Source organism: Cnephaeus nilssonii (genome assembly GCF_951640355.1).
Source record: "Cnephaeus nilssonii genome assembly, chromosome: 16".
Taxonomy (NCBI): Eukaryota; Metazoa; Chordata; class Mammalia; order Chiroptera; family Vespertilionidae; genus Cnephaeus; species Cnephaeus nilssonii.
The window spans coordinates 43,727,142-43,753,920 of NC_137087.1; the positions used below are offsets into that span (position 1 = coordinate 43,727,142).

Genomic DNA, 26,779 nt, shown 5'->3' on the forward strand with positions numbered 1-26,779 from the left:
TAGAAAAGTATCTGGATTTTACTTGATAATTTCAGTGTTTTTGAAAATATTGATAAACAAAAGCTGTACTTGGAGCTGGATGACAAACATGTTTTTTAACATAAATTTTCATCCTCAAATGTGACTTTTTCTGAAAAATATTCCATCTTAGGCCTCTTGCTGCAGACAGGTTCCATGGGAATGCACCAAAAAGAGGCAGGGAAACAGTCCCCATGGGAGACTAGTTTCTTTAAAACACAGGCTGCTACTACTTCCTGTGAAGTTCATAAAGTGCCTGTCCCTTTGCTTAGTCATCCACAGTGAAGTCAAAAGGCTCAAAGTCTTTGCGGAAGCGGCGAGCCAGGGTCTCCTCCTCTTCCTTGCTGATCTGACACTGCCTCCAGTCAGACTTGTCAGGAATATTAAGGATGGCTTCACTTGCCAGGACCTCCCTGCAAAAAGAGCACAAAGAAGTCATAATAGAATCAATTTAAACCACCCCTGCCCCCCTCCTCTCCTGCCGGAGAGCTTTCCTCAGCATCACCCAAAGAAGGCATGCAAATTCCTCTGACTTTACTCATACCATTTTCTCTTGTCCTGAGTGCCATCTCTGCCATTCTGTCAAAATCTTACCCATTTTAAGTGACCAGCTCAGGTCCTACCTCATTCTTAACCCCTCAAATCCCATTTACTTCTCTGAACAACTTGGTACTACATTCATTGGTACTTAGAGAAGCAACATGGCACAGGAGAATGAGGGCAGACCCTGGTGCCAGAAATATCAGAGACAATCCATTCCTAGTTCTGCCACTTGCTGTCTATGACTTGAACAAATTATTTCATCCCTGAGTCTTGATTTTCTCACCTATGAAATGCAAAATAAGGGTTTTGTGAGGTATAGAGATAACACAATCAAAGCACCAAACTAGCTGTGATTATTACATCCAGCCTTAAACTCTAGTTTTGTCATCTGAATTAGACCATGAGTTTGCTAAGGGCATGCTGCAGAGTCAAGCACCTAGTACCATAACCCACTCTGACTTTATGTCTCCTTTTAGAGGATGCAAGCCTACATAGGCACAATAGCACAGGCTCAATAAAACAAACAAACAAAAAAACCCACAACAATTTGTCTTGGTTCTTAGAATTAAAAAATAATTACTTTCAGACACATATACAAGATAGCTTTTAATTGCCACTGCTTTATATTTATTTTTATTTATTTTGCTATATTAGAATAACTTGGTATTTGTGCATTTATATGGTTTATTTTTCACTTTGAAGCTACAATAAATAGAAGAGCTGAAAACAAATCACATGAATCTTCTAATTATGTTCAAAGGACGTGAGCATAATTTCTACCTGCCTATGCAAACCTTGAACCTACTTCTTCATCTGTAAAATTAATATAGAACCAGCTTTATTGTACAACTAGTGGCTCGGTGCACGAATTCGTGCACACTGAAAGGAAATTAATTAGAAGAAAAATGTTAATATTGCTATTCACCCTTTCTCTATAATAGAAGTGTCAACCAAATTCACAATCGACAATGACAGATGGAAACACACCGTGCGATTGATGCCAGCGAGAGCTTTATATGTATCGCGCATGTGCAAATCAACTTAGCCTTATATATATATAGAATAACTTGCTTAATTAGACCTGCTTTCTGATTTAACTAAACTTTTTCCAGCCCAGTGAAGCACCCCAACTTCTCTTTCAGGTAATTGTCAGCAACACAGCAGTAAATATCAACACAAGCCAGATTATTATTATTATAGATCACACAGGGAGAACAAACGGTAAAGTATTTAACTGCAGCAGTGTTTGACTATATTCTGCGCAGTGAGAAAACCTGAATTCATTTTAAGGTCCACCATTTCTTACTTCTTTTCAGAAAGTTTCTAAGCTTTCTAAATCTCCATTTTCCAGCTAATGAAAAGAAAATAGGATTCCACTGAGTCTCCTATCTACCTACTCCAGGACTTCTGTGAGGATCAAATGAGATGAGGCATGGGAAAATGCTTCACAGACATTTGATTAAAGTGTAAAATGTTTCCACCTGGCTATAAAGCAAGTCATGTTCCTGGGCTGAAGAAACTGCAAGGAGGCTAGTCACTAGGGAGAGGAAGCTGGGCGTTGCTATGTGGCGTCATTACCAAGACGGACACTTAGCATATTAGCCTTTTAGATAGATAGATAGATAGATAGATAGATAGATAGGTAGATAGGGGGAAAATGTGTTTTCATAAATATTTTTTAACTATAAAATGCTATATAACTGTAAGTTTGCATTTTTTAAAATACTCCATACAACTACCATGAGCGTAAAATTAGAAAATCTCTCTTGTAGGCTTATGTGCCTGTATCTGCCATCATGTACCTATGTCATCACTGTCCACATATGCATCTGTTGCTGAGGCAACAGCAAAAAGATAATGTCAAATGTTTGAAGCTTTTAACATACTTGTTTATTAGTCAATTATCTTTTTGAAAATGCAGACAATTACATTTACTGGACTTTTCCAATGGTGGCAATCTCTTGGAGGCTTTCCAAATTAGACCAAGAGGGCTCAAGGTTGACTCAAAGCTCAGTTTTAATTAGGGAAGGAAAACAGCTGCAAATCAGATACCAGCATCAGATAATCTGTTCTTCACATTTTCGACTCCTCTCAATACTCCATATCTTCTGGTCAGCAAATTCCTGTCTTTAGTCTTTGTCTAATTCATACCACTCACTGTATGATTTTGCAGTCATGTTCTACCTTGATATGAGAAGAAATGAAGTCCCATCCCAACCTTCAGGACAGTACAGAATAATGAGGTTAAGACCTCATATTTTGTGGTCCAACAGGCCTGGATTTGAACCTACCAGTGACCATGGACAAGCTACTAACCACTCTAGAGCCATGCTGTCCATTATAGGAGCCAGTACTCAAATACAGACATTTAAATTTTAATCCCAATTAATTTAAATTAAATTAAAAATGCAGTTCCTCAGTCACATTAGCCACATTTCAAGTGCTCAGTGGCCACTTGTGGCTAGTGATTACTACATAGGGCAGTGCAGATTTGCAAAGTATTTCCATTATGTAGAAAGTCTGTTGGGTACTGCTCTAAAGCCTCATTTTCCATAGTGGTAAACTGAGATGCCACTACCTACCTTACAGAATTGGGAAGATTAAATGAGACAATGCATGTAAAGTTCTTGGCACAATGCCTGACCCAGAGCATGTGTTCAATTAATGGAGGCATTTATTCCCTCAGGCTAGAATTTTGACAGTCCAAAGTTTACCCTCTCAATCTCTCTCTCAGTCTCAGCCTCAACCCTTTCATGAAGCCTTTCACCTATTAGACATGAGCTCACTGTCTCTGAATTTCTGAAATACATTGTTCCTAAAAGGTACTTTTCACATTACTGTCATATATGTAAATATCTGACTTGCTCTAAGACTATTACTTCCTTGGGGCAAGAATTCTTTCTTATTTGGCTTTTTATTTAACTGTCCATGCAGCCCACTACTTTGTTCAGAGTAGGTCTAGTGAAAATACATTTAAAATAAGAAAACTTAATGGTAAGATATGAACACATATAATACCTTATTTAAAAAAAGTATTACTGTGAAAAAAATAAAATAAGAAAACTATACAAACCTTCCAAACTGCAAAGGAAAATTCTTTTTAATTCTGTGGAAAAGCTTCTCTCCTGTGTCAAGTTCAACATAAAAATATGCTGCTCCTGGCTGTGCAATCTAAAGTAAACAGAGTTGCATGAGGACATACAATAGTGCTTTAAAAATCGAAAACCTGGCTCATCTCTTGGAAGTTTTAATTTGGCAAAGAATTCAGTCTAGAAGTACAAAGGATGTAAGCAGCTATAGATCCCAAGTCATTCAGTGGAACTTGAGTTTAAAAAGCCAAACTAGCAGATATTGCAAGACCCTCCCAGTGGCACTCATCTTTCTAAGTTCCTGCCTTAGGAAGTTTCTCGTTTCTTGTTTTTCCCAGGAAAGCACTGAGGCATGGCTGTACTGCCATATTTGTCTCCAGTCTAATCAATTCTCCAAGCTCTTGTTCCAAATTGTCACCTGTCTTTAACCTTTTTGGAATGCCTTGATGGTACCTCAGGCTCAGAGTGTCAGAAACCAGGTTTTCACTTCTCCCTGAACATCACCTTGCCCTTCTGTTTTACCTGCTTGATGTCAGAGTGCTCTGGGATTTCCAACAGCTCTATCTGTTGCTCTTGTGCCTGGGTAATGAAGGCGTCTTTAATGTCATCAGTAGCACAGCGGCTGAGTGGCACAGGAACGACCTGGGGTGGGGGTGGGGGCGGATAGGAAAAAGTTTTCATACAGGTCCCAGAGAGGTCATGCCTCCTGCAGTTCCTGAGAAATAGCAAATCCATCACAGGGGTGGAGAAACACCCCTCAGCAGAGATTCTCCTCAGGCCAGACAGGTCCATGTCAGCCTGTCTGTAAGGACTTAAACTTATGAGATAGCCTGCACATGTGGGAGCCAGTCTCTGATGCAGGAAAGGCTAGAGAGAGATCTCTTTGTCATCAAGCCTTTCCCAGCTCCTATATAATATATGTGGCAGAGTCAGGCCCATTTGAAAACTTAACAAATGTGCCAGAAAGAAAACCACCACAACTACAAACAAATTATCCATAACAATCTCCAAATGACTGAGCTGCTAGCCCAACAGGCTCTGAGACTGTTTCCTACCTCTGAGCAGTCACTCACGTTAGGCTTCACATAAAATACCTAACCTCTTCCAAACTCTACCTATCAAGGCCCAGATTTTTCTTGGAACCTTCCTCAAATACCCATTCCTTTTCTAAACAAGGTACTTACTGTCTGTGCAGTTCACTTATACTGACCATGCACTTCCCTGTGAATTCTCTGGAGTTATCACCAGAGACTCTTTAACCTTTTAAATGAACATTACCTAAATATTAATATGAAAATTCATGTTAAAATTTTAAATATAAAATATTTAGTTTTACATTGAAATCAAATATTTAAATATTAATCAAAATAATTATTAAAATTAGCATTACTTAAATATTTATCAATATCTAGGCCCCCATATGGTCCTTCCAAGTTCTGGGGCAGAGACCACCTACCTGTAGCTGGAGGTGATGGCTCTTATAATTTCTCTCAAATAGAATACATCGTTTCCCTCGACTCTTAAAAAACTTTCTCAATGTAGCCTTATACTTCTCCACCTCTTCCACCACCTCTGCTGAAAGCTCCACCACTGACTGGTAGTGTCCAATAGGCAGGATAAGGACATGATCATCAGATAAGCCTCCTTTGGCCAGAGCAAGGTAGCACTGCAGATGAAGCACACAGAAGTGAGAAATCAATACTGCATGTATGATTCTTCAGGGAGAAATCAATACTGCATGTATGGTTCTTCAGGGAGAAATCAATACTGCATGTATGGTTCTTCAGGGAGAAAGCCGATACAAAGAGTGAGCCTGGGGGGGGGGGGGGGGTGGAAAAACAGCTCAAGAGGCTATTAATAGAAATTCTCCAACTTTTAAAAATCTGATTTTAGAGATTACAACAATAATGTTCCAAGTACCTACTGAAGAATGAGATTGGATGCAACAAATTTCTATGCAAATATCAAATGAATTGGGGGCAAATGAGCAGCACACAAACAGACTTTTGGCTTCAAACACACCAGAGCCCAAAAGGACCAGAACGAACAGTTGGTTTTCCTTTCCAGGCTCCAAACGTAAAAACATAAGGTACTTTTTCAGTTACTGTTACCTTCCGCCACAGAAAGAGCCCGCCCACTTCTGCTTTCAAATGACCACTCTCCTCACAGTAACATCCATCCTACCGCAAATACACGCCCAGGCTCACAAAAAGAGCTCAGATGACATGATTAGCATCCAATGTCCTACAGCCTTAAGCTGCTGACTAACCTCTACAAAATGAAAGCAAACATGACCTAATGGGTTGGAGGAAGAATGAGAAACTTCAAAGTCAAGTGCATCCAAAAAGGTAGAAAACTATTGTTCCAACAATGGATGCTGGCAGCTAAAAAGCAACTAAAAATATATCTGTCAAAACCAAAACATCTAAGACCTCTCTACACTCATTCTTTGAAAGGAAAACAACACAGTGAATAGAGAAAAGCCAATGCATACCAATGCAGGCAAATGGAGGTACCAGAGCTTTAGAAAGAACAATCCAAAGTATACTTTTAGTGTGGCGGGTTCAAAGTTAAGGCTGAAGGTAGGAGTCATTTATTTTTCATTTACTGAGAAAGTCCAATAGAATGACAGTATAGGTAGTGGAAACAAACTAAAGTATGATCATCCTTGATCTACTTGGCATAGAGAATTGAGTACATCTACAGTTAACTTTCCAGATGACTAAAATTCATCAAAACCTCATAAGCACTAATGCATTTTCTTAATTTTTACAATAGCGGTTATTGTAAAAATTAAGAAAATGCATTAGTGCTTATGGTTCTTTTTAAAGCTTACTTACTCCAGAAGCCTGAATCTTCTAGACTTTTCTTTATATCAAAGGGTCACTGTCATAAATAACAGTTTTTATATTGTGATGTGAATTGAGGCTACTGAAGCTTTCTAGTTTACACTAACTACCAACCCCCAATGCAGTACCTTCCAGTTCTTGTGAATAGTTTAATACTTGCCCAATCTCCTTCCTCCTTTTCAAACTCTCACCTTCTACTCTGTTCTATACTGAATTATCTCTGAATGTATCTCAGATGTATAACCAGGACCTAAATGAATGCTTCCCCCATAGCAAAATGTATGGACTTTGAAGGAGTTATTTTGGACTTTTCGCAGCTTCCCCTCCTTTTACCAGTTGTGGCCATGGGCCATTAGCATAAGTGTATGTGTGTTTCTTGAGGAAGGCATGGCAAAGACAGAAAGCCAGAGGGGAAAAGTAATGAAAGGAGATTATTGCAAACCCTCTGCCAGACACCAAAGGTCACCAAAGGTTCCCAAGAGGTTCCCACCAGACAAAGGACAGTATAGGTAAGTGTAGACTTGATTACTAGGTAGGTGCTAGAATCCTCATGTGGCCTCCGACTTGGGGTGCAGGGCCACAATCAAGGCATAGGATGCTTTTTGCCCCTTCTGCCTTCAAGCCCAGATGAAAAACAAACAGGTTTCCTCAATTATCCCCTAAGTTAACATTACAAATCTCTTTTTCCCTGCATGCATTTTGAGCCTAATGAAGCCTCCAAAATAGAAAAGCAGTGTCAAGCCTGCCTTATCATTCAATGTGTGAGGGAGAGAAGAATGTCATAAACTAATCCAAAGAGGAAGGGCATTCTTGTAAAAAGCGAGAGCTTTTCAAGTTTGCTCTTCTCACCGACGGGTTCATCCACAGGCTCCATGGTCCAATGGTGTCACAGGCTTTGACCCCATCAATGCTCCCCCTAGAGAGAGGAGCGTGCTAATACTAAAGACATAAAAATTAAATGTAAAAGACTGGGACTATTCAGTCTGAAACAACAAAGGCAGGAAAGGGATGTAGCTTAAAGTGTAAGACGAAATTGAGATTCTAGTCTGTCTGTCTATAGGAGGCCACAATAAAGGGCCCTCAGATTGTCAGGATTAAGTTGAGGAAAAGATCACATTCAGAAACCAAAATTAGAATAAATTAATGGAAAACAGATGAAAGTATCTGTCTGCAGAAGCACCACACATTAACAAATGCTTTGTAAATATTTCTTTCAGGAGCCTCAGGAAACAGCCAATTCTAGTCAGGCGTGACAAGGGTGTAACTATAACCCTGAAAATAAGCTTTTTTCATTCAAAGCAGGTGAAAGGGATAATGGTCTATATGGTTCCCAGTGAAATGAGGGTCAAAGACTGGTATTATTCAATACCTAATGGAGCCCTGCCCAAGGACAAGGAACTGGGGAAATGTGAAATAGGATGAGGCACACATACTTCATTAGCGTTTTCCACAGCCTAAGTAACATTATCTTTAAGGTCATAGTCTGATTCAGTACTCACCAAGCAACCTTATAAGTATTACTAGGGTTCCCAGATGCCCACGCCAGGAATGTGGATATGGAGATTCCTGTCATTAGGAAGCTATAGCCTCTACTACTAGACAACATTGAGAATTTACCACTTTTTAGTAGTATGGAATAAAAATAGAGTTTGAAAAGTATATAGGAGATCCATACCTATTTATCAGAGAGGGAGGAAGGTGGGGAGCAACCTTGTGCAACTGGCACTACAAAACCCCAAGAGAACTGCTATAATAAAAAAAGACAAACAATAACAAATGTTGGCAAGGATGTGAGAAAATATTTTGCTGGTGGGAATCTAAGATGGTATAGTCTTTTTGGAAAATAGTTTGGCAGTTTCTTAAAAGGTTAAATATAAATTCCATTCCTGGGTGTCTCTCCAAAAGAAATGAATACAAATGTCCACACATGCCTGCACATGTTCACAGCAGCATTATTCCTAATAGCCATAAAGTGCAAACAACCCAAATATCAATCTATTAACAAATATATAGACCAAATGTAGTATACAATGGGATACTATTTGAAAAGGAATACTGATCAATGCTACAACATGGATGAGCCTCAAGAATATTATGCTAAGAAGCCAGACACAAAGATCACATATTCTATGATTCCATTTGTATGAACTGTCCAGGAAAGGTACACCCATGGAAACAGAAACTAGACTAGTGTTTGCCTGGGGATGAGGTGGAAATGGGGATTAACTGTACTGTAAATGGGCATGTGGGATCTTCCTGGAGTGATGGACATGTTCTAAAACTGTATTACGTGATGGTTGCACAACTTGGTAAGCTTACTAAAAAATGTTGAATTGTACACTTAAAGTGGGTAAATTTTACAATATGTTTATGGACTCAATAAAGTGATACAAAACAAACAGATGTCGCCTTCTCTGTAAAAGATCCAAGAAAGTAACTTACGTGTGTGCCAATGTTGACTACCAAATGCTTCTCCACTTCGGGGCTGGCGAGACAAAACCAGCAGGGTCCTAGAGGCTGAGCTTTATGCGGAAGAAAGCCGAATGTTACTGTGGTCCAAACACTCCAGCATATAACCACCCTTGTCTGATCTTTATATCCTGCAAAGACTGGTATTCAGCACTGCCACAATGGGCTGGGCCTGTTGTGCTCCCACTATGACCACTACCCCATCACCACTATCGATGAAACAACCTCTATGACAAAAATTCTGAATTTGTAACCATTCCACAGGTAGGTAATCCATAATTGATAACCACATATTGACTAAAGAAGCATGTGACTGGAAACAGGCTGCAATGAAAGAACATTGAACTGGGTGTCAGGAACCCCAATTTTAGCCCCACCTTTGCCACTAGCTAGCCACATGACCCTGGGCACTAAGCTTTCCCAAGGTCAGCTTCTTCATCTTTGAAATGAGGGGGTGGATAAAAAGGATCTCACCTGGCCGGTATGGCTCAGTGGTTGAGCATTGACCCACAAACCAAGAGTTCACAGGTTCAATTCCCAGTCAGGGCACATGCCTGCTGGGAGCATGCAGGAAGGGGCCAATCGATGTTTCTCATCAACGTTTCTACCTTTCTATCCCTCTCCCTCCCTCTAAAGTCAATAAAAACATACTTAAAAAAAATTTTAAAGCAATAAAAAGAGGATCTCAAACAGCCTTAAAGTCTCTTTTATCATTTTGATTATCTTATTATTTTATGAACCTACATTAGTTTTTATAGGCTCTTTAGCTCATGTTTTACAGACATGAAGGAAAGGAGCAGTTTCCATAGTTCTCATAGGAACAGTCTCAGCCTCAAAGTCATGCCATTTTTGCATTATTTCATTTTTTATTATTGGTCCTAATGACTCGTTATACAGTTTCCTTTGCCAGAAGAGGCTCTCTTAGCAATGCTGCTCCCCAAACAAGACCCACAATAACAATTATTGCTCACAGAGGAGACCTCCGGAACTGAGGTACTCACGAGGTTTGCGAGGCTGCTTTGGGTGAGGAGACTTGCTATCTCTGCCTGTAGATGAACGCTTCCTTCCCTGCCTTTCATTTAAATCAAAGAAAAACTGACAGGCTGACTCTTCCTGGAATGGCCAAAGGTAGAAAAGTATATGTTATTTATAGACAAGTGCCAACTATTCACATACAAAGGAATATTCCTGCCATGTAATGTCTACCTTTTCTCCCAGCCCTTTCTGCCTATTCTAGAGAAGTGTCTGGACTCAGTCATATTTCTCAGCATTTATCCCAGCTGCCACCAAATCCATCACTTTGGAAAGGCAAGTTAAAATCCAAGTTATAGAGCAATTCTTGCCTAAAACAATATGAACTCATCCTAATTCCTTTCCCTTTCTCTCTCAATGCAGTCCTACACTCCCCAGGTCAAAGAACTCTAATTGAGATTTAATTAAAAAGATAAGGTTGCTCATAAAGAAAAAATGTCTGAGAAAGCATACTAATTTTCCTCTCATTTGACATTCCTTGCTGTAGTGAGGAGAAATTAATTTCAGGAGAGTTTGCTATTTAGAAATTTCTTCATATTGAATCTTATTTACCTCCTAGCACTCATAAAGTCACGAATTACATTGCTACCAAGCAGTTGTTGGATCCTTGCCTAAAAAGTTAAGAATAGATAATCAACTAGATTTAAAAAAAAAAGTTAAACTATGGAAAGTTAAGCTCAAATTAAAACAACAACAACAACACTGAGCTTACTTAAAAGCTAAAGCTTTCTAAACACCACCATGATTTCCCAACAGGAAATGAAAATTTCAATTCTAAGGATTAAACTTATCTTATAAATTAAACTATAACACAAGTAAGGGGAAATCCTGTCCAGAAAATGCCGCCTCTCAATCAGAACATACCTCAGGGGCAGGAATTTGCTTTCCTATGGATGCTTCCTTCCCGCATTTCCTGTAAGGGTTTTCAGTGACATCTGGAGGCTGTTTTACCAGTTCTGCTGCATCCATTAGTTTCATGGGGACGATGCTGAATGCGTAAAGATACTTTGGAGAAAAACAACATAATAACATTAAGGGAAATACTGTTCATCCAAATGTAGTCAATCTATTTTATTGTGAAGATTTCACAGAGGCTTCTGAAACTAACTAAAATTTGAAAAGCAGCAATTGATCCATCTGTGGCTAGGAGAATACTTAGTAAATCAAATGCCAATTCAGTGATCTCTGCAGGGCTAACCAAGGGCTGACAAGTAATGAGCAACAAGTCAAAGTCCCCGCCCTTACACAAAACCACCATCACTACAAAGCCCAGCAGGATTTGCTCCATAAACTTGGAAGACATACTGCTTCTGTCTCTAAGTCCTGAATCTTTGTGTTCTTCGTCAACAGAACCATGGCACTGCCATTCTTTTTTCTAACGAAAACTAAATTGGACAAATTAGTGTTCGCTCTGACATTACACCATTTCTGCTGTATATGCTGATACATTCTCTTAGTAGCAAAGAGGTAAATATTCATACGGATACCTAGAATTTCAGACTAACTGCACAGTTATTGAGAACTTTAGATGAGATAGGAATAGATGCTTAGCCTCACTACTGATCACGGAACTCTAATTAACAATGATACACCATCTTCATCTATCAGAATGGCAAAAACTAATAAAAATGTGGCACTACCCAGTAAGAATGTGGATAGCAAACAAACTCATACACTGCTGCTGAGGTGTAAATGGGAACAAAATTTTGAGGTGAATTTAATAATGCCTCCCAAATTTAAAAATGTGCATATTCTCTGACTGATAGTCTCAATAAAGTTCTCAATAACTGCGCAGAAGTATGAGTTGCTTAGGGCTGAGGCTAACACATCCCTGAGAGTAAAGCAATAGACTGAAAATACTATGAATGATACTTGGTCTTTATAAGGCAGCAAAAAATTTTAGCTATCTAAACTTGGTAAGAATGCACTGGGCTTAAAAGCTTAAGATGTTATGGAAAAGACAAAATATATATTCGCTTATCTTTTGCATGTACACTGCATATGGCATGTTATAGTTACTGAGGTGCTGGGACACTGCGATTGGGGAGGAGAGAAGACATGAAAGCTAAACAGGGAAAGAGAGACATTTATCAGGCAGACAATGATTATTACCAACAAATACTAAAATCTTTACCTTTTTCTTTTCTGGATTTCCAACATTTGCCAGTGCTATGAACCTGGTGGCATGCTGCGCATTTTCCTGCAGAACGATGTGGTTTCTATAATATATTAGAGAGATGAAAGGTTACCAAAAAACTTAAAATATGTAGACTCCCTGGGGCCATGAAAAGAGTCCTAAGTCCATCACAACCAATAACATAATCTCAGATGTTACCTGTCCATCTAACAGGAAAATCACTCCTACCTCCCAGGGCTGTTGGGGAAGAATAACATCACAAATCTAAAAAGCATAAAACTCCAACTTTTGGTTTTAAAAGAGTTGTCAAATTAGAAAAAGGTTGATAATTGATAAAACTACGTGATAGGTATAGGAGGGTTCATTATACTATTCTCTCTAGTGTAATAAAAAGCTATAATGAAAATCAAAAGGAAATGAGTTTTAAGTGGAAAAAAACATGTTTCAAATAGTAATATATAGGATCATTTCATTTTCCTAGACAAAATATAAAAACACATGAATGTCTATTTTTCATAGAAAAAATATGGGAATCGCATATACCAAAATATTTTTTTAGCTTTTCTATATTTATAAGCATTCTACATTAAGCAATTTATTATTTTTAATTTTTTAAAAAGTTATGGCATTATACATATTTTTTATTTTTAGTGAGTTAATTGACTATTAATATAGATGCCAATACTGAGAGTTCTTTACTTTCCTCATGCCTCAGAAATTTCCTGAATCTGTCAAAAAATGTAATTTTATTTAAAAATCTGGTATAGCAGTCCTAGATGGTTTGGTTCAGTGGATAGAGCTTCGGCCTGCGGACTGAATGGTCCTGGGTTCAATTCCAGTCAAGGGCACATGCCCGGGTTGCAGGCTTGGTCCCCAGTAGGGGGTGTGCAGGAGGCGGCCAATCAATGATTCTCATCATTGATATTTCTATCTCTCTCTCTCTGGTTCTCTTCCTCTCTGAAATCAATAAAAATATATATATATATTAAAAATCTAGTTAGTATACCAAAGCCTTATATGCATTGTGGGGGACTTAGAAATGACAATGTAGTTATTCTTATCCCAAGGATATGAATTGTATGCATATCCATTAAAAATAGAGTCCCTTTTTTAATCCCATCAATAAATATTAAAAACAAAACAAAAGAAAAAAAAACTGCACTAACTATCAGTGTTGTTTTAGCTAGTTCCTAGATTGCTGTGAGGCTAATGTTGTTCATCTGATTTTTAGAAGTAGAATCCATGATTCATGTTAACCAAATTTAGATTGAAAACAGTCATCTACTCTTCTAATATCTAATTACACTAATTTCATCAGATTCTTGAAAGGTGTTCTCTGGAGCCAATCAATGGGAAAAGAGTTGTAATTATAAAATAAAAGTTATGCTGTATTTTATCTGGGAGGCTTATTCTATTTATTCTAGCAGAGATTAATACATGCTATGAAGCAGTATATCTTCGGGATTTTAAAAATTACATCAATAAGACATTGTAAAGCACTTCTCCAGTGAATGTTTGAGTAATAATGTTTCAAAATTTTGTATTGATTTTTTAAGTATTTAAATGTACCTTTAAGCATTTAAAAAAGATATTCCTGGGTTTAAATCAAGGAGTATAAAGCAAGTTTAACTTCAATTACTAAAATGCTGTATTTATTTTTATTTCTTCATGGAAGAAATAGAACCTTGCTTCAAAAGAAAATAATATCAGAAATAAAATTCCCATTTAAAACATAAAAAAAAAAAATCTAGTATACCATCTATCTATATAAAACCCTAATATGCAAATTGACCGAACGGCAGAACGACCGGTCGCTATGACGCACACTGACCACCAGGGGGCAGCCGCTCAACGCAGGAGCTGCCCCCAACCCGCAGGCCCCAACTGGCATTGGTGGCGGGGGGGCAGGGCCAGCGAGCAGGCAGTGCCAGGCCAGCCAGGTGGGTGCGAGCAGGGCCCCTCAATCGCCCTGCAGGTCGGCCCTGATCGCCAGCCAGGCCTATGGACCCTACCCCTGCACGAATTTCGCACACCGGGACTCTAGTTTTATATAAATAAATCCATAAATACATGTTTCATATTCACATTATTGAAAGAAATAAACCAAAATATAGTCTGTCTGCTACAACTTTTTTTTTTAATAAGTACATTCATAATTGATAAATGGGAATGATGTCAGTTTAAGGTGAAAGTCATGCTATTTCATATGCAACTTTCTCCAACTATTTTAAATGATTAGAACAAGTTTACTCATAATTAAATGGAAGCTTTAAAAATACATGAAGACATTAAGAAATATCCTGAGAAATGTATTTTTTTAGTGGACGTAGTGCAGTGAGCTCAAGAACTGCTAATACTTTCCACTGTTAAGCTATCCAGGTGTAGTATGCAAAATAGTGGCCCCCAAAGGTGTCAATGTCCTAATCCCATAACCTGTGAATATTAGCTTACATAGCAAAGGGAAATTAAGATGACAGATAGATTTAATAACTTGCTAATCAACTGGCCTTAACATAGGAAGATGATCCTGGATAAGCTGGGTAGACCCAACATAACCACAAAGGCCCTTAACAGTAGAAGAGGGAAGCAGAAAAGAGTCAGAGGGAAGTGGCTGCTGAACCAGGTAAGAGTAGTAAGAAGGATTCAACCAGAGTTGCTGGCTTTATAAGATGGAGCAAAGGGGCCATGAGCCAAGGAGTGTAGGTAGGTGGCCTCTAGAAGCTGAAAAAGGCAAGGAAACAGACTCCCACTAGGGCCTCTAGAAACGAATACAACTTGGTCAACACTTGATTTTAGCCCAAAGAGACCTGTGTCAAACTTCTGACCTATAGGACTGTATGATAATAATTGTATTGTTTTAAGCTATAAAGTTTGTGGTAATTTGTTATAGTAGCAATAGAAAACTAATACCACAGGCAAACTGCAAGTACATATAAAAAAGTTGGGAAGATGTTTCCCTCATTACTTTAAAATAAAAATGACTGATGCAGACGGGCCAGCATGGCTCAGTGGTTGAGTGTCAACCTAGGAACCAGGAGGTCACAGGTTCAATTCCTGGTCAGGGCACATGCCTGAGATGCGGGCTCAGTCCCCAGTAGGGGGAGTGCAGGAGGCAGCCAATCAGTGATTCTCTTTCATCATTGCCGTTTCTATCTCTCTCCCTTTCGCTTCCTCCCTGAAATCAATAAAAATATATTAATAAAAAGCCGAAACCGGTTTGGCTCAGTGGATAGAGCGTCGGCCTGCGGACTGAAAGGTCCCAGGTTCGATTCCGGTCAGGGGCATGTACCTTGGTTGCGGGCACATCCCCAGTGGGGGGTGTGCAAGAGGCAGCTGATCGATGTTTCTCTATCATTGATGTTTCTAACTCTCTATCCCTCTCTCTTCCTCTCTGTAAAAAATCAATAAAATATATTAAAAAAATAAAAAAATGATTGATGCAGAATGCTACCCCTGAATGGTGTTTTTAATCATAATAGCTCCTCAAAGGAATACAGGGATGCAAAGCATGGACTGACATAATTCTAGGTGCAAATGTTAGTGGAGATTTAGCTATATTAGTATTTGTATTATGATAATTATATGGGTTTTTGTTACAACTCTGGCTAAAAAAATTAAGTTTTATTAAGATTTAATTAAAATACTATATTATTTAAAGTATACAATTTAATAATTTTTAGTATATTCACAGAGGAATGCAAATATGGAGATATAATACAAAAACCTGTATTACCCATGGTTATGTCTTATGCTGTGCTACTCTGGGAAAAGGCAGGTTATTTTCTTCTTTTCACTCAGCTCTATTTTTTGAACTTTCAACAACATATACGTATATTACTTTTGTGTAAAAAATTATTTTAGGGATTACCCATGCCTACAGTGAAGATGATTCAGAGTTAACTTTACTTAGCTCTACCACTTATAAATCAATGGGCTTATTTTCTCTGCAATACATCCTTAAAAATTTTCACCTTTAAACTCAAACTAAAAGCATAAATAAATTGAAGCAAGTTCTTGATTCTCAAATTGAAATACTTCTAAAGTGATATACTGAGATTAAGATTATACAAAGAGTACAGTTTGACCTGATCAAAATAGGAATTACTGTTACATCAAGCTATGATGATTACACAACATTGTTATTTCAGACCCTCAGACCTTTAAAGGGCTCTATAAAGTGCAATCCCTTATGTTTAAAATTAGGAAACAAACTCAGAAAAGTTGAATACTTTGAGAGTCACTCATTCAGTGCCCGAGTAACTAAAAACCCCCAAGATGTTATAAGGCTGAAATGAACATGAGAAGTTAACAGAAAAGATCCAAGGTAAATTCTTCAAAAAGTCAAAAAGAATGAAATGCTACTCACCGATATGGAAGCCTCTCGTAATAGGTCTTTTCCAAAGCAGCAAAATGGTATCTTGGTTTCAAGCCTGTGGCAAGACTGGAGACCAAAGCAGAGCCACATTTTTTGGTATCCACTTCTCCCTAGTAAACAGAAATTCAGTCATCTTAACAGACCTAAGAGTAACCAAGAAATGCAAAGAAATAACAAGACACTTTGAAATTTGTACGTGGATACAAATGTGGGCAGTAGAATTTGCATAGTAAATTCCATACTATGGAAGTCAATGAAATCTCAAACATACAAATGGAACTGAGTTACTATGAATGCAGAAACAGAAACAACTGCTGGAAGCTAGAGGTTAAAAAGCAAGTTCTCCAGACTAATACCCAAAACAGGGTTTATTAAACGTCTTAAAATATTTTGGGGGCCTGGCCGATGTGGCTCAGTGGGTAAAGCATCAGCCCATGGACCAAACGGTCAGGGTTCAATTCCTGGTCAAGGGCATATATCTTGGTGGCAGGCTCGATCCCTGGCCTGGGTCAGGATGTGTGGGTAGCAAACAATCAATGTTTCTTCCTCTCCCCCTCATCCCTCCCCTCCACTCTCTCTCTAAAAATCAATGGAAAAATATCGAGTGAGGATTAAAAACAAAAAATCTTTTTTGGAAAGTAAGCTCTCTGTCTTAAGTCCACAGACTATACTTCTATGATTTGCTTTGTTGTGCACCTATAGTTATGACAATGCAGATAGTTAGTCAATTCACAAAATAGAACTAAAGCTAGCTTTCAGAACCCCCTAGAACTTAGAGAATACTTGGGATGAAATATTCAAGGACTTCATCATATAAGCATGCAATCCTTTATTTTGCTTCAGTTAAGGAATGTGTAGTTTGTGGAAGAGCACATCATGCCATAGTTATAAAGTCTGCCAAAAGTTAGACTCGTTCCCAGAAAATCCCTAGCTTCAAATAATAACAAATTATGTGATCTCTCATCCATAATGTGGAGATATTAGCTGGAAATCAGTCACCAAAGTTAATTTTCCACTAAGTAAAGCAAGAACTCCCTGTTGTTTGATGCTTGCTTCCTTCAGGTTTCTACTGAGGGGCAGGGAATTGGCCTTGAGGTTAGCTGTGGTATCTTAGGGACTGGTGAACTACATTTTCTTCCCTGTAAGTATCTTGTGTGGTTATTTATAAACTTGAATCAAAATCTTGGTTAGCACCCCAAAAATGAAGGAGCCTCTTTCTTCTCCTTCCTTACAGAGCATCACACATGTCTTTCTCCCTTCTATCATCAGCTTAATAGTCCTCTGGATCCTCCCTCGCTTCGCTGTATCTTCTCTATGCTGCAATCAGCACTGCCCCTTGAATTCCAGGAGAATAGCCCTGGATTTGTGGAAGGGGAAGAGAGCATTGTCCTTCTGCCTTTCAGCATCCTTCCTGACAATACCTGGTATCTTGTTGGCCTTTTTGGTCATAGACCCATTGAGCTAAAGTGGCAGAGAGTGCTCGACAAGACCCTTTTCTGGATCATTTCCCTTCACTGAAGCTCAGCTGATCATTTCTGTCCTCACACACAACCTTCCGGGTCTTCCTTAGGCTGATTTCCACCAATACAGTATTTCCCGGTAGCTGTCATTCACCAACCCAATGTACACCCTCTTTTAGACTGCTTACAAAAATGCTATGGTGAGCTCCAGTGCATCCCAACATTAAAGCTTTCACATAAAATAAAATAGAATAAATTTTAAAAGCTTTCACTTTAGAGAAGTACTAAGTTTTTAACACATCTTTTCCTATCTTTAGGTCTTCAGATCACTACCTTTGATCCATAATGATTCCATCTAAAAAAATATTTTGATAGCCAAAAAGCTATAACCTGGAATGGAAGGGAAGAAAAGACAACTGCTGAGCTGCCACTTGTTATAAATCTTTTCATTGAAAATTAGTGAACCCTCAAAACAAAATAAGAGGAAGCCTGAAAGAGGGCACCTGAAGCAGAGAATATAATTTAAAGAACCATTCATTTATAATTAAGATTTCAGCAATCTCAACTGTGAATCAAACTTTCATAAGATCGACTTTTGCTTTGGTCAGTTAATATAGCTTTAAGTATCATGAAAAAATTCACAAAAAAATTAAGAGTCATATTAAGAGATTATATTAAGAGTTAAAACAATATAAAGAACAGAAAAAGCCCAAATTAAGCCAGTGCCATTTGCTTTTAGAAATTCCAACTGAACAAGCACTACTCACAGAAGAATTCCCAAAGTTCCCCACATACTTGGGCCATGGGGATGTGAGCAAGATATCAACACCCTTAAACTGGGGTGTCGAACACAGCATTGTTCTCAGGGAAGAGACATCCTTGGGACTAAAACTGTAACCTGGGACTGGCTCATTTAAGGACTCTGTCCCACTGAGGTACACAATCTGCAGCCCCGAGGTTCCAGTGAAGACACCTTTCCGCCCTGGGTTCAAAGAAAAATGGACAAGTTTTAGTCAAAACTGCAAAATGAAATGTCATTACGGGGATAAATCTCTCTCCCCACGCCACGATTCTGCTACCTCCCTGCCTTTGTGTGTCTACTGTAAAGCCCTAGCGGCCCTTCTGGCTGCTAGGCCTCTGTGTCGGACGGCTACAACGTACCCCTGTTCAGGGAGACCAGCTGCTGGAGCCCACTGGTCAGTCTGTTTACCCCAGGTGCTAATGAAAAAAGGTGGGAAGCAAAAGGCTTTCTGCCTTCTACTGGAGATTCTGCATAGATTAAAAGAAAGCCAGACACCTGGACATAATGAGAGGTGATAAAAAGAAAAAGATATCTGCAGTTCTGAGGAAGGTATAATCTAGAACAGATCGCCGAAACCGGTTTGGCTCAGTGGATAGAGCGTCGGTCTGCGGACTGAAAGGTCCCAGGTTCGATTCCGGTCAAGGGCATGTACATTGGTTGCGGGCACATCCCCCGTAGGGGGTGTGCAGGAGGCAGCTGGTCGATGTTTCTCTCTCATCGATGTTTCTAGCTCTCTATCCCTCTCCCTTCCTCTCTAAAAAATCAATAAAATATATTTTTTTTAAAATAGAACAGATGTACTCTTCATGCAGGCAGCAGCTGCCAATTGAAGGAAAACGTTTCAAAAGAGCAGCTATTTGGGAAAAATTAGCGACTCTTCTAACTTTCTTCCTTGGTTGTGCCTTTAAGACCTTGCTCCATCAGTTTTCACCTTCCTTTCATCTACTAAGTCTCTTCTTCTCAACTGGCTCTTTCCATTCAGGAAACAGAATATTAAACATACTAATATACATACTAATAAAGACATACTAATTAATAAATACACATGCTAACTGATAAAGAAACCTTTTCCTCTTCAGTTTCACATTTTTCAAAAGAGTAGTCCGTCCTAAGTGCTTTACCTCTTAATTAGCTGCTTAACCGACTGCAATCTAGTTTCCCTCTCCCACCATTCTCTTAAAGGTCACTAATCACCAATTGTCTCTACTCCTGAACTATTCTCTCTTCACTTACCCCATGAAAGATAATATCTTTACCTCTCCCAACACACCTGTAATTACTTTCACCTCTGCCTGCCTTCTAGGTGAAGATATATGCCCCAAACCACAAGATACTACCATCTGCCTGCTTCCTTTCTCATATTTCTTACTTAACAATTTGATCCTCTTCTCAGCTTTATTGCTCATCTTTGTGGGACCAGCTGCCCAAAACCTATACTCTCCAACACTGACCTCATTTATAAACTCAAGAAAAATCACGTCCCACTATAAGTTGGATGTTCTGCCAGCACTTCAAGTTCAGTATCACATGCTCACTATTAAGTTCATTGTTTGCTCCGCCTACTGGATCTCAAAAATTCTCTTCCACAGAAATAACCTAAATACCTCAGCTGCTCTTTCCACTCTTGGCACTAACTTCATATGGTAAAATGGCTGTCATAAATATGTTCAGCAGTGGTCTTAACCCAAATCTAATAACTACAGTGAGAACTGCCATAAGTCAGGCCCACAGTAAGAGCTACAACAAAAGGATCTCAAAATGTATTTCTCACAATGATGATTAAAAACAACAAATAAAAATCTGTTCCTCAATTTTTTGCCTAAAATAATCTCAATATGGTTGAAACAAGATGAGATTCAGGAGGGCCATAGTCAGATGTAGGGAATCAAATAAAGGCCAAGATGGATTATGGTGGGGAGGGAGACGAAGGGTATTTACAACAGAGAAAATGTGGAAGAGAAATGAGAGACCAAGAAAGAGAAAATGTGAAGAGCATTGAGCTATTTTAGGGGGGGAAATGAGCTGAATGATCCAAGAGGTTGTGAACTGACAAGTGAAGAGAAAACAAAATGGCCAGACACTGAGAAAGCCACTAAATGAGATGCAGGGGAGTGGGAGGAAACAACTTTAAGCTGGAACTGAAGAGTGGACCTGGAACCAGAAAAAGGACACAGGAAGTGAAAAACCCAAGGATCGGCACTAAAAACTTCAGTTTCAAAAAGCTCAGTGAGACCTAGAGCTATAGCTAGGCAGGAATCTATTAAGTAAGCTGTATGTTATATGGTGAGACCACATACATAGATTTTAAACATAATCTATACTTTAAATACTCTATACATAGTCAAGTAATTTATTCCTCTGTTTGGCTGAAAGAGTATGTATTTGGTTATGGGAACACATGATTTGAGGGAGGTGGAACAGACCACAAAGGTCTGAACTAGCTAATACCCTTACCTCTCCCAACATTCCTGTAATTACTATAGTCTTAAGGGTATAGACACAGACTTTGGGAAAGAACCCCCGTGATCCCCATTCTGTCTGGCAGTAATGGCAGAAGAATCTAGCCACAAATTTCCTAGAAGACTTTATTATGTTCACTACAAACACAAAAAATATCAACTTACCCAGGTAAGTAATGTTCTCAGCTAATTCACACCCATCAGCATCTTGGAAATATTTTACTGTTTCCTGGTTATTGGCACCTAGCACGTATGTCTGAATAGGAGCTAGTGAGAGAAACAGACATGACACCATAGTTACCAGATCTGCTTTGGAACTTGAGCAATGCTTCCACATAGGAAAAATAATCATAGCAAAAGTACAGAGTCTGCAATCCTACATGTGGAATATGATCACCAGTTAGCATATCCTACACCCAGCCTTGTGGCCTGATTATTAAATGGTATCACTAGGATGATGAAGTGATATATTAAAGAGGATGGTCAATGTATAATTAGGAAAAAGTAGTCCCTAAAAAGCTTTAAAAAAAAAACCCACACTGATACTGGAAAAAAGGAAAGAACACATACGATTTCATTTATTCAATTCTTGCCTACTTAAAAAAGAAATGATTTTTCTGGAACTAATTCCAAATGTGAATCAGCTCAATACAGAGCTCAAAGGGAGTTTCTTAAGTAACTAACATTTGTGAAAACAACCCAAAAAAGACTGTGTAGTCTTGAAACTTTGTTAGAAATCATTTGATAAATAAAAAGAATTTCTATACCTTTTTTGATGCCAGTTTTATACTCCTCCCATTCAGCATCTGGAGTGGAGCCAAAGAAATTTCCTATACACAACAGCAGCTAAAATGAGTTTTTTAAACAGATATGAGTTTTTTTTATATCAAATGGTACATAATTGATAGTAACATTACTCAGCTAATTATCCTAAGTAATGGTCTCAAACCAGTTTTTTTTCCTTAATCAACTTGCAGAATTTCAATACATAATTCTTTAGTAACAGTTGTATAAATTACAACATTTTGTCTTACTGACTGTCAAATTCAAGTTGGGAATGGGGAAGAGGGGGTCCAAGGAAAGATGGAGAAATCAACCTTGAAGAATCCTCTGTGAAAAATAAAACTTTAAATATTAGACACCTTGAGAAATACAGGGCATAAAAAACATGTGTGCTGCCTGTTGTCTTTACTCAACCTTTAACCCAATGAGCATATAATCCCCATACCTAGAATACTCTCCTGTACTCCAGGAGTTTACAGTCTAGTTGGCAACCACACATAACATTTAAGGCTCTTTGGTTTGTGAAGCACTTGCTCATGTTATCTGACTTAATCTACACCATATGCTCATGAAATACATCTGTGCTTCCCAACCCAGTGGTTAGAATTACTTAGGTCAGGGAGATAAATGGTGATGGATGGAGACCTCACTTGGGGTGGTAAACACACAATACAGTTTACAGATGATGTGTTGTGAAATTGTATACCTGAAACCTGTATAATTCTGTTAATAAATTCAATATAAAGGAAAAAAGAATCATTTAGGGATGTTCTGCTAGTCTGTTTTCACATTTGTGTACATTAATAAAGTAAGATTGAAATTTTAAAAGTATAAAAAGGTAAACAGGTCTCCTTCCCCCACTGCTCTGCAGCTACTAAGTTTCTATGCTCACAAAAGGTACCCAATCTAACAAAAAAAGGAGTATGTGTTAAATCAAGAAATGAATAAAGGAGCCCATACTTTATTTTTGTATGTTGACAGTAAAATTAAATTCAGAAAAAGGAAACATCTTACGTCAAAGTTTCCACTTTTCTTCTGAATTGCTCGAACTCGATTGAATAAAACATCAAACTTTCCTTCAACATCTCCACAAGCCAAGCTGCAAACAAGAGATAAACATTAAGGCAATTCAGGCAACATGAACAGGCCTGCCAGGTCTTCCTCGATCACACAGACATGTGATCAAGTCTTCCTGAGGCTACCTGACAGGTTCAGTGCATGTGAACTATTACTGACCAGGGGCAACTTCACCTAAAAGTCTCACCAACACCTTCAACTCACCCTACCTAAAGTTTACCTTATCTTTTCCTCCAAAATTGAACCAACTTCTCCGCACTTCCCAAATATTGTGCATCGGCCATTCACCAACCTGGTCACTAAGAATCAAAAATCTCCCCTCCAATCATCAAGTCTCATCAATCCCTTTTTCAAAACATCTTACACATCCATCCTGTCCTTTTTATTTCCATTGTCATTATCTTGGTCCAGAGCTTGAATCATCCATTCAATAAATACATACTGAACACCTATAATATGCTAAATGCAATATGCCAAGTCCTATGCTAAGAACGTATTAGGAGTACAAAGAGGGGTAAGACAGTTCAAACCTCAGAGTTTACAATCAGGGAAGGGAAGATACTCTCGTAGTCATAAATTTACACAGGGTGGATCAAAAGTAGGCTTACAGCTGTCTGTATGGAAACTACAATAATTAATAAATAACAATACAAAAATAAACTGTGTTTCACATACTCACCCTGTATAAAAAGGGCTTCAACAGCCCTGGCTGGTGTGACTCAGTTGGTTGGAGCATCATCAAATACACCAACAGGTAGAAGGTTCGATTCCCAGTCAGGGCACATACCCAGGTTGTGGGTTCAATCCTGAGTCGGGATGTGTGTAGAAGGTAACCGACTGATGTTTATCTCTCACATAGATGTTTCTATCTCTCTAAATTTCTATAGAAATGTATCCTCAGGTGAGGAATAAAAAAAGGGGGGGAGACTACAATAGGAAGTATGTGTAAAGTGCTATGGGGCAGGGAGGTAGAAAGTGGCAAGAGCTAAGGTTTGTAAGGCAGACTGGCCCTAAGTTGTGAACTAACTTGTTCTATCATATCATTTCTGAATTTTCATAATTCTGATTTACATGGTTTTCCCACTTCTCATATTTTTTTTAAATAAATTTTATTGATTTTTTACAGAGAGGAAGAGAGAGGGATAGAGAGTTAGAAACATCGAGAGAGAAACATCGATCACCTGCCTCCTGCACGCCCCCTACTGGGGATGTGTCCGCAACCAGGGTACATGCCCTTGACCGGAATCGAACCTGGGACCTTTCAGTCCGCAGGCCGACGCTCTATCCACCGAGCCAAACCGGTTTTGGCACCACTTCTCATATTTTATGAATGTCTTAACATATCTTGAAATATATTTCTTATTGTTTTGTCATTATCTCTTTCTGTTGTGCTTTTACTGTCCACATCACCAAACATTTTTTTTAATATATTTTATTGATTTTTGTTTTTTACAGAGAGGAAGGGAGAGGAATAGAGAGTTAGAAACATCAATGAGAGAGAAACATTGATCAGCTGCCTCCTGCACCACCACCACCCTCCCCACCCCCACCCCCCGCAACTGGGGATGTGCCCGCAACCAAGGTACATGCCCTTGACCAGAATCGAACCTGGGACCCTTCAGTCTGCAGGCTGATGCTCTATCTACCGAGCCAAACCAGCTAGGGCATCACCAAACATTTCAAGCTGGGTAGTGACATAAGCATATCTGTTTTAGAAAGATCTTTTCAGTAACAGAGTGAAAGATGGTCTGGAGAAAATTACCAGTGTAAAGGGCAATGTTAAATGAAGATGGGGAAGAGAGAAACAGATGGGAAATTTAGAATTCTGAGGACCTAAACACAATTTGAAGTGGAGAAGTAGCATGGGAAATGGGGGAGAAGGAAGAATGGAGGACAACTGCAAGGCTGAGCCACTGAGAGTCCTGTGATATGGCAGGGGCAGCAGAGAAATATAATGAATCTGGTATTGGATACAAAGTAGAGAATACCCTTACATTTCTTCTAATGCCTGATCTTCTTCCCATCCATCCTACATACAGCCAACAGTTTAATGTTCTTTCCTCAAGAAACGTCAAGAGAACTCCACTGCGTGCAGAGCCACGGCCTTCCACAAGTCCCTCATCTCTCTTCCTAGAGACTTCTCCAAGTTTCCCTAACAGAAACCTTCCCTACTGTCAATCTGATCACTCTCTCCCTCTGCCATTCCCTGGGATGGTTAGTTCTCCTATTAGTCCCACCCTACCCAGCCTGAGTCTAAATTTTTCTCATGCTTCAAATCCTGGCACATCTCTACAGTCTTCCTGACCAGGTCAGAAAGTCACTCTCAAAACTTCAGAAATCCAAAGCAAGCTCTGTAATAACCTACGAAGCATTTTTCCCTTCTGAGCAACACCTCTTCTCGGGAGCCCTCTGGTCCCTATCAGTTACCAATTCTTGGTGCTGCCACAAGACCCTGCACTTCCTCTATCATGGTAGCAGTCACATGGAATTGTAATTATTTCTGGGAGAGCCATGGTTCAGTTTGTACATCATAGGAACCTCAAAATTCATCATCTCCTCGTGTGAGCCCGTTCCCAGTGTCTCCTAGCCCACTGAAGAAAGAAAAAAAAATCTAGGACCCCAAGAGTGCTGACTCCTTCTTAAACTCGGTTATTGCATCTCCTCCATAAGCCATGAATCCCTGCACTTTTCTCCTGCTGTCGCTCTATCTAATCCTAGCTGCTGTCCTCTATTTTGGCTCTAATTTGTTCTCCACATAGCAACTAGAATCACTTTCCAAAATGAAAATTTGATCATGCCAAGTGGTTCTTAAACAGTTCAATGACTTTCTTCCTTAGGATAAAGACAAAACCATTAAGGCTCAATCCTCACTTCTCCTATCCCTCACATTAAGCCAAATACTCCTATTATACACCCTCCCGGAACTGTGAACCTTTTCTTCCTGACATTGACCACTACCTTAACTTTGCATGTATCTGGATTCACTGATTACTGTCCGTCTGTTTCTCTTCACTATGCGTTCCATTACGGCAGTCACTCCATCCGTCCTAGTGCAGTGCCTGGCACACTGCAATTGCTCAGTAAATATGGGCTGAGTGAGCGGATGAATGGAAGTCCTCTCTTTATGGTCCCAGCCTCCCGCCCCCTCCACCTCCCTCAGAAAGTGAGCCAGGGCAGGGTACCTATCCATCCACCCACCTCGGCCCAGGGCCCCTCCCCCGGCCGCAAACCCAGACATCCTGGCTTAGTAACGGGGGTGCGGGAGGAAAGGGGTAAATGAGGCGTCAGAGGCCGGAGTGGCCTCACCAGGAAGAGGCCCGAGGACGCTGCTCTCGGCGACTATCGCCAACAGTCCCCGCCTGGAAGCGAAACCGCGGGGGAAAGAGGCCGCCCCGCCGGACGAAGATGGGATCGGAGCTCCCAACTCGCAAAGATGTGACAGGAGCTCCCATTGCTAGCTGCCTCGCTCCCATCCCCGCCTCTCAGTCTTCCCTTCCCGTCTGAGCCCACCCCACCGCCGCAGGCAGCCGCGCACACGCACACGCACACGCACACGCACACGCACAGAGGCTTCCGATTCAGGGTCACTCACAGGCGCAGCGGTTTCTGGGCCATCGGTCCCCAAAGCCCGGGCTGGGGCCGCCACCACCACCCAGGACCCGGCACCCGCTCTCCTCCGGAAAATG

The 26,779-nt window shown here is 39.6% G+C and overlaps 1 protein-coding gene across 4 annotated transcripts; it reads right to left on the reverse strand.

Annotated features, from left to right (window-relative positions):
• On the reverse strand, positions 1–26,779 carry CWF19L1 (CWF19 like cell cycle control factor 1). Of its 4 annotated transcripts, none has more exons than XM_079793807.1 (14): positions 26,686–26,779; positions 23,031–23,115; positions 22,001–22,079; positions 21,399–21,500; positions 18,740–18,954; positions 16,504–16,622; positions 12,135–12,219; positions 10,865–11,005; positions 9,970–10,081; positions 8,942–9,021; positions 5,107–5,316; positions 4,173–4,292; positions 3,635–3,732; positions 1–431 (listed from the first exon to the last, which is right to left on the reverse strand). In XM_079793807.1, the coding sequence occupies exons 1-14, from the start codon at positions 26,706–26,708 to the stop codon at positions 287–289; spliced, it is 1,614 nt and encodes a 537-aa protein (XP_079649933.1). In that variant the 5' UTR covers positions 26,709–26,779; the 3' UTR covers positions 1–286. The 4 variants fall into 4 exon arrangements, with proteins under 4 accessions (XP_079649933.1, XP_079649934.1, XP_079649935.1 ...); XM_079793808.1 differs by having other exon boundaries at positions 22,001–22,063; positions 26,686–26,739; XM_079793809.1 differs by having other exon boundaries at positions 22,001–22,063; positions 26,659–26,735.

Coding starts and splice junctions, on each gene's coding strand:
- CWF19L1 (XM_079793807.1), bottom strand. CDS start 26,708: ATGGCCCAGAAACCGCTGCGCCT. Junction 22,080..23,030: donor AGAAAAGTGGAAACTTTGAC/GTAAGATGTTTC, acceptor AACTCATTTTAG/CTGCTGTTGTGTATAGGAAA. Junction 4,293..5,106: donor GCCATCACCTCCAGCTACAG/GTAGGTGGTCTC, acceptor CCCCCACCCCAG/GTCGTTCCTGTGCCACTCAG.